At 43.1% G+C, this 10,000-nt stretch overlaps 1 protein-coding gene across 7 annotated transcripts in view; it reads right to left on the bottom strand.

The window, feature by feature from the left end:
* Positions 1 to 10,000, bottom strand: part of smg (sterile alpha motif domain containing protein 4 smaug) — a 588,244-nt gene that overhangs the window by 227,992 nt on the left and 350,252 nt on the right. For 6 of the 7 annotated variants that reach the window (XM_076210541.1, XM_076210531.1, XM_076210530.1 and 3 more), the window contains one exon: positions 6,356 to 6,736. In XM_076210541.1, the coding sequence (XP_076066656.1) occupies positions 6,356 to 6,731 (376 nt within the window). In that variant the 5' untranslated portion in view covers positions 6,732 to 6,736. Of the gene's footprint in view, positions 1 to 6,355; positions 6,737 to 10,000 lie in introns of those variants that run through there. The other variant, XM_076210537.1, reaches the window with a different exon arrangement.

The raw sequence follows: 10,000 nt of genomic DNA, 5'->3' as shown, positions 1-10,000 counted from the left end.
ATTACTATATTTTTATTGTCAATTATTGTGGTCGTTTATCTATTTCTTTTCTTTTTTTCTGCAGGATGGTTGGTGTTTTGGGGTCTTTGGGTTAGGATAAGTTAGGTTAGGTTAGGTTAGGTTGGGTTAGGTCAGGTTAGGCTGGACTGAGTTGGCTTGGGTTAAGACAGGTTAGGTTGGGTTAGATTAGGTTACATTAGTTGGACTGGATTCTTTTTAACACTATATCGAATAGTCAACAAGAAACTACAACTGCAAAGTGCCTACTATTGGGTGGGTCAGGAACTTCTGACCGCGAATATACCATTGGTCCCCAATGCATTGAAAGAATTCCTTAAAGGGATGGCATGGAGTCACGCCTCAATAGGACGTTGTCCCTTTAATAATTCTATTCTGGTTACAACCAGACGATTTCATTCACCCATCTGTGCTTTCGTGGGTGTCCACTTTCCCCCTTTCTCCTCCTCGCTCCCCCCACCTCCCCCTCTTGACCTCCATCCCCCTTCTCTTCTCCCCCCTCCCCCTCCTCCCTCCATCAGCTCCCAACTCCATGCAAGCTTTTATACGGTTATAATCAGTATGATTTCCTCCCCCCCATTATCTCCCACTATCTCCCCTACTCTCCCTCTTCCCCCCAAATAGCTCATACAGACGCACGAACCTATTACTCTTTTTCTCTCTCTCTCTTTCTCTCTCTCTGGTTTCTGCATTGTCATCCGACTTCAAAATTCTCAATCTCTTCCTCCTCTCCTACTCCTCCCTCCCTCCCCATCCTCCTCCTTCAACTCCATTAGTCCTCCATGTTCCAGCTCCTCCTCATTTTATTCCTCCTCCTTCCTTTCTCCCTCCCTCATCCATTATCCTCCTCTTCTTTCTTTGGTCTTTCTCTACAACAATTCTTTATTTTATTCTCTTCCCTCTCCCCCATGCCTCACTATTTTCTCTCTTCGTCCCTCCTTCCCACCCTTCCTCTCCTTTTCCCCTCACTTCTCCCTCATCCCCTCCCTCTATCCTCCCTTCCCGTCTTGCCTCCCTCACGTCCTCCCTTCCTTCCATCTTCCCGCTTTTCTATCCTTCCTGCCTTCCATCCTTTCATCCACTCAACCTCCAACCCATTTCCAATTCTTTCCTTCCTTCATTCATTCCATCATTACTTCCTTCACTACCAGTTGCATTTCTTTCTTTCCTTCCTTCCTTCATTCTAACATTACTTCCTTCACCCCATTTGCACTTCCTTCTTTCCCTCCTTCCTTCATTCTATCATCACTACTTTCACCCCAATTGCATTTCCTTCTTCCTCTCCTTCCTTCATTCCATCATCACTTCTTTCACCCCATTTGCACTTCCTTCTTTCTTCCTTCATTCAATCATTACTTACTTCACCCCAATTACACTCCCTTCTTTCCCTCCTCCTTTTCATTCTTTTCCCCAAAGGGCAGCCTATCTCCACTGACCCCTTCCGTACTGGGTGGCACTCTTCCGTTCGCTGTGCCTGCCGTCTGGCGATTTCATTAATCTCCGTGGCACCCCCCCTCGGTGGGTTAACATAATAGTCAGCCGGCAGACTTGATCAAGTGAACAGTATCAACCGGTACGGAAGGGGAAGTGATCCCCCCCCCTTTCACTACACACAGGGATGACCTTGAAATAGATCATTATTCTTGATAATTTATTTTACGGGGGGGGGGGTTGAAGGACAAATATGGGTAATATCTGACACAAGGAAACGAAAATAAAATCTTAGGTAAAAATAAGAGTAATAAATAATATTAAATAATATTAATAATAAAAAACAACAATCATGATTCATAAGAAATAAAATAAAATAAAGTAAAATATGTTTCCCCATGCCATGATTTCTTCAGAACAACAATTATCTCATAATTTCTGTTAAGGTCAATTAAATCATCGAACATTAGCCAGGATAACATCTCCCAAGGACATAATGATAAATCCGTCCGATTCGTGGAACGCTGTCCCACTCGAATAATTTTTTCCGACTCGCGAAAATGTTCCCTTAATCTCGGCAGCTTGTCCAACTCGCAGTAATTTCGTCCGACTCATGGTCATTTTGTGGAATACGGGCATTGTCCGACTCGCGGAAATTTTGTCCGACATGCGATACTTTTGTCCGACTCGCGGAAATTTTATCCGACTCACGGTAATTTTGTCCGACCCAAAAAATGGAAAAAGGTGACGACGGACAAAAACCGCCTACTTTTCCCATGTTCATAAGAAACGAAACATCTCCATCGCGATACACACGAGGTGTCCCGCCAAACATCCGGCTTCCCCGCCCTTTTCCGCCCCCGCCTCCGCCTCCGCCTCCAACTCTCTTCTCTTCTCTCTCTCTCTCTCTCTCTCTTTCTTTTTTTTCCCTTCGACTTCGCGCTGTCCAACCCTTAACCTTTAGGCAAACGCCGACAAACTGGTACACCCTTTTTCGTCCACCAAAGCCACGGACCTACGTCGACTGAGGCAACTGCACGTGCATGTGTATGTGCACATTTCTATATATGTATGCCCGCAATTTCGGAATCCAACACAAACACACACACACACACACACACACACACACACACACATATATATATATATATATATATATATATATATATATATATATATATATATATAACCCCCCACCACGAGCTGTAGCTCCTTGAGATCCCAAGCGAAGTCAAACAATCCTGGGTCATCTTAGGTCATGCCGGTCCCTGTACGATCAGTGAACCCCCAATAGTCCAGATGTCGGTGCTAACGTGTTCCCCTTGATTGAGGTTCCTCAGGTACTGCTGGCCTAGATCGAGACACGGATCTTCAGCTCGAGAGATGTGTATTCATATATGTATGTACAGATATATATATGTACGCAGGTATGTATGAATATATGTATATACAGTATGGGTGTATGCAAGGAATATATATATATATATATATATATATATATATATATATATATATATGTGTGTGTGTGTGTGTGTGTGTGTGTGTGTGTGTGTGTGTGTGTGTGTGTGTGTGTGTGCGTGCGTGTGTGGACTGGGTTGTCCACCCCCTTCACGTTGCGATCCCCATACACAAACAAAAGGAATAAAAAGAAAATAACCAAAAAATAATTACGACGCTAATAATCATAAAACAAATATCTACTACACGATCGAGCTGTGCTTAATGGTTCCATTAAAACTGGAACAAACTCTTTCTCCATCTGCTCTTTCCCGTCGCTCATAAAGCAGGGTTAAGAGTTTCCAGGCCCTAATTAGAGAGTTTGGGGTCGAGTACTCAGCAGTTCCCGAAGACATAAAAGATCAGCTCTCGAGTGCCGTAGTAATGAGCAAAGATCTAGAATAACAATGGCCTCCAGCATGTAGACATCATGTAAGACTTTCTAGGTTCTCTTTAACTTTCATTTCCGGCGACGGCACGCTGAACTAGTTTAGTTAAAAGAAAGAATATATATACATATATATATATATATATATATATATATATATATATATAATGATAATAATAATAAATAAAGGACCCTGAGCGGCAGCCACTAAAAAAATATATATAAAATAATAATGATAATAATAATAATCAAAATTAAATCTAATTCTTCTCCATCTCTCTATACTAAAGCTGACGAAAAACATTACAACAGGTAAGTTCCTTCTTACAATGACAATTATGATTAATTACGGCCGGACTTCTGCAAACGCTATCTTGCCATTACACGTTGAGAAGTCGATCCTGCCAAGACCAAACTTCCCGCAGAAGCAATCACATGTTGTTCACAGCAAAGCTTCAAGATCCAATTGAAGAGTCCCCATTCAACACCAAGGACAGCTTTTGTGTTCTTTCTGTCGCCAACGATTTTATTCATTATAGAGAATTCTCCAATAGAGAAAAGGTTGAACCGAATAATGGTTAATATCACTGATCACAAGGTGTCTAAGTTAAAAAATTAACAAACAATCGTTAACATAAAATATGAATTTTACTGTCAAAACAGCGAGAACAATAATAAGATTATTCCGATTAAAATACGAGTTATTGCGAAAATGACAAAATAATAATCATTATAATCTTGACAAAAAAATACATCAATCATTATTTCCTTCACACAAAAATTATCTAAACACTAACTATGTCCTAATAACAATGCTTTCCCGAACAATTCACAAAAATATAAATAGGAAAATCAACCCGCACACGTACACAAACACGTACACACACACACACGAGGTACCACACACGCTAATAATAAACACCATGAAAGTCTTGATAATGGAAGCCAAAAATAAACGCGAATAATAAACCTTTCCAAATTGTTGCCAAGTTTATTGTGTTCTTCTGTTGTTCATTAACCTTGACTCTGCTCACACATATCCTTATCAAAGCTCGTGGAGTTCCGCCTACGCCTTTGTCATTCGAATAATATCTACTCTTTCCAGACGACGAGTATGTCTCGTTTCACACGTATAGACTTTTCGGCGTGCGCCGTCCACGACACGACGTCGTGTCCTCAAAGAAACATGGGTATCTATGGACGCTTTCACATGTGATCGTGACGTGTGAATGTGTCCATAGACCCGCATGGTTATTAAAGATCACGACGTTGTGTCTTGGACGGTGCACGGCGAAAAGTCGATACGTGTGTAACGAGCCTATCCCTTGTCTGTGGAGTGGCAATGCTCGCATGTCGGTCATAGTTTTATCGTCTATGTTCGTGTGTCTGTGCTCATGAGGCTCCACACAGACTCGCCGTCCAGAAAGGGTGGACATTTTGATCTGTGGGTTGCCCGCGTCAGGTACAACCCACACTTAAAGAGCGAAAAAGAAAACGGGACGCGCGGTCCTGACGTATATGATAAAGTTAATTAACATCATCTGGCAGAATGACGTCATCAGCTCCACCGAAACGAGGTCAAGTCGGTCACGTAGGGTCATCATTAAACGAGTTTTCTTTAACTTATTAAAGCGGCTACGTGCCGTGATTAGATTTTTTTGCAGCTTCTCTTATCTTTTCTTGCACCAAAAGGAATATATACACGCACTAGAACCTTTACAGGAGAGTATTTCACACGCGCACACAATATTATATCTATATATATATATATATATATATATATATATTTATATATATATACAGTATATACACATACACAAACACACTCATACAAACTCTGTACTAACACTCATAAACATACACACACACTCGTACACACATACACACACACATATATATTATATATACACATACAAAATCTGTACTAACACTCATACACATACACTCGTACGCACACACATACACATATATATATATAATATACACACATACAAAATCTGTACTAACATTCATACACATACACACTCGTACACACACACACACACACACACACACACACACACACACACACACACGTTGAGAAAGTTAACATTTCTCTTAATTCCAATTACCTTCTCCGCTGCCTTCTGCCAAGCGCCGCCTTGCATACTTGTGGTCCCGTCACCCGGCCCTCACTCCCCTCTCCCTTCTTTCTTCTCCTGTCTGAGCATGGGCATCCCCCTCATCTTCCCCTCTGGCCCACCGCCGACCCTGTGACCACCAGGGACGGGGTGGGGGCAAACCAGAATCAAGCATATAAAATCTGTCCCCATTTCCTGAAAAATTTCTTGTAGTCGAAATGACTCAGCCTTCAAATTGTCTGTGATTTCAGACTTAGACGGGGCGTTGTCACGTCAACATCAGACTCCTGTTTATTCAAGTAATTTCATTCATGATGACGTAATCAAGTGCCAAGATGATAAACACACACGCAGAGACACACACACACACATATATATATAAGTGTGTGTGTGTGTGTGTGTTTAATCTTCTTGACCAGCGGCTATCCACATAAGAGTCATTACGCATAAAAAATCCTATGCAGCACTGCTCCCTGTCCTCCTGAATATATTTTCAGTACTGAATAAAATCGTCCTGCATCCACTATCTACTTCTGGCTTTCGGTCTTTAAAAACCTTTTGGGAACGCTGGCGGACGCCCAGGGTCCTTGGAACACCGGGATCCTGGGCTGGGAACCACTGCTCGCAACTGGCTCTCCTTACAACAGAATGTGTGAACTATAGTGTCTAAAGGTATCTAAAGTCACCATCCACCTCAAACCCCATCGACCACAGTCCTCCCTATCAACAATAAACCTCACGTTGTCGCAACACCACCTGAGTGTCCGAGCTCAGCAACCAGTAGGACGCAGTACCGAAGTAGATATCGCCCTAACGTGAGGTTTATTCCCGACGGAGTCACCGGGACGGTCGAGAGGTCCTACTGATGGAGACGTTGTCGAAGACCAAGCCTTCCACGTACCTGGATCGTTGGCCCTGGTCTCGGCAGGAAGGAGGTCCGGGGCGTCGTGTGCGGTGGTATGGAGCAGGACGTGCAGCAGGAATCGGGCAGGCACAGGTCCCAGGCGACGTAGCAGGGAGTAGAGGGCCACCACCTGCTCCGCCTCCGTCCACGTCTCCCACAGGTAGCCCAACCCGACCACCTGGTCGCGGAACGCCGTGGTCGCTGTCTGCTGCGTCGTTGTCTGTTGCTGCGGCTGCGGCTGGCTTTTGGTGTTGCCACCACCGCCGCCGCCGCCGCCGCTGCTGCTGCTACTACTGCTGCTGCTACTACTGCTGCTACTGCTACTCCCGCCGCCGCTGTTGCTGCCGCCGCTGCCCCAGCTGCGGCCCTGCATCTCCGCTGCAAGGAAGAGAGAGGAAAGGTTAATATGGTTTAATGTGAAGAGAGAAAGAGAGAGAGAGAGAGAGAGAGAGAGAGAGAGAGAGAGAGAGAGAGAGAGAGAGAGAGAGAGAGAGAGAGAGAGAGAGAGAGAGAGAGAGAGAGAGAGAGAGAGAGAGAGAGAGAGAGAGAGACTATAAGAGCTCCCATGGGACCTTCTGAAACATGTCTCAGGCAATTGGGCTTTCGCCTTCACTTTCCCCCACCCTCCACCCCCACCCCCGCGCGACTGCATGACCCGTCCGCGACGACCCCCCAACTCCTCTCCAACCCCAAACCCTTCAGGTGCCGTGGACACACTGGAAAATCATGCGCGGTACAGCCAGGGACACAAGTTTCTTAATATACTAACATTATCATCCGAAATATGGCTTTTATGACCGATTATTTTGTTCCTTTATTATACTGTCTCCACCTTACAGTGATCTTTTTTCTTGTGTAGAATATATGTGTGCGAGTTTATATATATATATATATATATATATATATATATATACATATATTGCTCAGTAACAGAGGGTACATCTGCTGGGTGAAACACACAGGATGGGTCAGGAAATTCTGACCACGACTTTACAGAGTTCGTGTGTGTGTGTGTGTGTGTGTGTGTGTGTGTGTGTGTGTGTGTGTGTGTGTGTGTGTGCGTGTATGTGTGTGTGTCTCTGTGTATGCATCCATGTGTGTAATACCTATGTGTGCATGTATCTATGTATGTATATATATGCGTATGTATACGTGTGTATGTATTTGTGTGTATAATATATGAGTTATCATTTCTAACCACAACAACACCTAAATACATCAGACTTGGGCTTCTAAGAATCTTTTTTATTTCCTATGTCGTCCATTCAGTTCTCCATGTACTTTCTAGATTGACAATAATATACTATAAATACATAATCTATCTTGGTCATTCAAATACACAACCAGATATGCTTGACAGACACGTCGACGTGACTCCACGAGTGTAGGTCGATTGTAAATGTAATCAAGCAGTACCTTGTCAATAAATAACACTTTATGTCACTAAATTCCACCTAAGACACTAAACAGCACTTTACTTGGTTAAACACTAATTTTACCAACTCAGTGTTTGTCGCCAGGTGATTTTATTCAGATGAAAGGGCACCCCATTCCTCCCAAATACACACCTTCGCTGTGGGTCGTTACTCCAACTCTCGTGGGCGGGGAGTTGTGTGTGTGTGTGTGCGTGTAAGGTCATAGCATTACCCATAGATCGGTCATATGTGAACTCTGAGCTCTCTTCGGGGGGTGGGGGGTGGAACTGTCGATCACGAGTCCAACACGTGATCCAGGACCATGGTAAATCACACACACACACACACACACACACACATACACATGAGTTCGTATCTAAATATGATAATTGGAAAACAAGGATACAGATTAGATAGGAACTGTACATTAATTTGAGGCTAAGTACGATAAAGAATTGGATAATAAGAGACGGGACCCAACGAGTGTTGCTCCTTTCCTGTATACTAGGTTAATACACACACACACACACACACACACACGCACACACACACACCATTGTCAGGTCAAATCTCACCCAAAGCTTTACAAAGAACCTCGTAAAATAATTAATAATAAAAAAAACCGATAACGGAAATAGTCATTCATCTTCTAAGCAATGCCATTTTTTCGATATTTATGTTCCGATAACAAACGCCGGTTTAGGAAAAATAGTATTGGAACGGCTATGACCGCGGTTTCTTATCGCGCGTCATTTTGAGCCCGGGGGCAGTCTTCTGAAAGGCTGGTGGAAAGAACAGGAAATTATGACCAAATATGGCAATAATGCTAATTCGATATCCACAAAAATTTCCATATAAAATTACATAAACGTGCTCTAAAAATAAATAAATAAATATATAGATAAATAAATAAATAAATAAATGGCGTTTGTCGGAAAAATAGCAATGAATGTATCAAAAATCTATTCCCCTCATCTTCAAATGCTCACACACACACATACACACACCGTGCAAAAATAAACAAATATATAAATTATTAAAATTAATATTGTAAATAAATGCATACATATATCAAAAAGCCTCTCCCTCCTTATAAAGATGACCATGAACAAATAAACAGATAAATGAATAAAGGAAATAAATGTACACAAGCCGTCTGCATATTAAAGGGACATTCTCCCACAGCAAGCGGACAGAAAATGATGAATGGAGGAACTTGCATCTCTAGGCTCGACTTAAGAAAAAAAAAATCATATTTAGATTTTTTTTTTTTTCCTCCGACAAGACGATTCTATAAACTGGGAGGAGTGTGAGTGGGAAGGAAGGGGAGAGAGGAGGGGGGGAGGAGGAGGAGGAGGAGGAGGAGGAGGAGGAGGAGGTGGAGAAGGGGGAGGGGAAAGGGGGAAGGTTGAAGGGGGAGGAGGGGAGAGGGAAGGGGAGAGAGGAGGGATAAGGAGGTGTAGGGGGGGAGGGGAAAGGGGGAAGGTTGAAGGGGGAGGAGGGGAGAGGGAAGGGGAGACAGGAGGGAGGAGGAGGTGGAGGGGGAGGGGAAAGGGGGAAGACTGAAGGGGGAGGAGGGGAGAGGGAAGGGGGAGGGAGAAGGTGGAGGGGGGAAGGAGAATGAGGGTGGGGGGAGGAGATGAAGTGTAGGGTCAAATGGGAGACATCTCGATTGATGGAGACCCAAGCTGACCTGGAATGGCCATTCAACTTGAATATAACCGTCTGGTCTCTCTCTCTCTCTCTAAAAAAAAAAATATATATATATATATGTATATATATAAATATACATATATATATATATATATATATATATATATATATATATATATATATATTGTATGTCATTGTCCCGAAGGGTTATAAGCGTTTCTTCCATTACAGATAATTCTCTCTCTCTCTCTCTCTCTCTCTCTCTCTCTCTCTCTCTCTCTCTCTCTCTCTCAGGAGGAGAGCGGGGGAGGGGCAAATGAACAAATTCTCTGGGATGCTGCGTTGGACAAAATGTACACCACAACCAAGCGAAATGATTTAGTATTAGCCAGGAAAAATTATATGAAGTATGCCACAATTTATCTGTACAAACATACACGCACACACACACAAGAGGAAGGAGATGAGAGGATGAGGGAGGAAAAGAGAGAGAGAGAGAGAGAGAGAGAGAGAGAGAGAGAGAGAGAGAGAGAGAGAGAGAGAGAGAGAGAGAAGGGGGGGAGAAAGAGAGAGT

The sequence above is a fragment of the Oratosquilla oratoria genome, chromosome 27 (assembly GCF_046742065.1).
Source record: "Oratosquilla oratoria isolate Oo_2021 chromosome 27, ASM4674206v1, whole genome shotgun sequence".
NCBI lineage: Eukaryota > Metazoa > Arthropoda > Malacostraca > Stomatopoda > Squillidae > Oratosquilla > Oratosquilla oratoria.
This window is presented reverse-complemented; position numbering and strand designations above follow the sequence as displayed.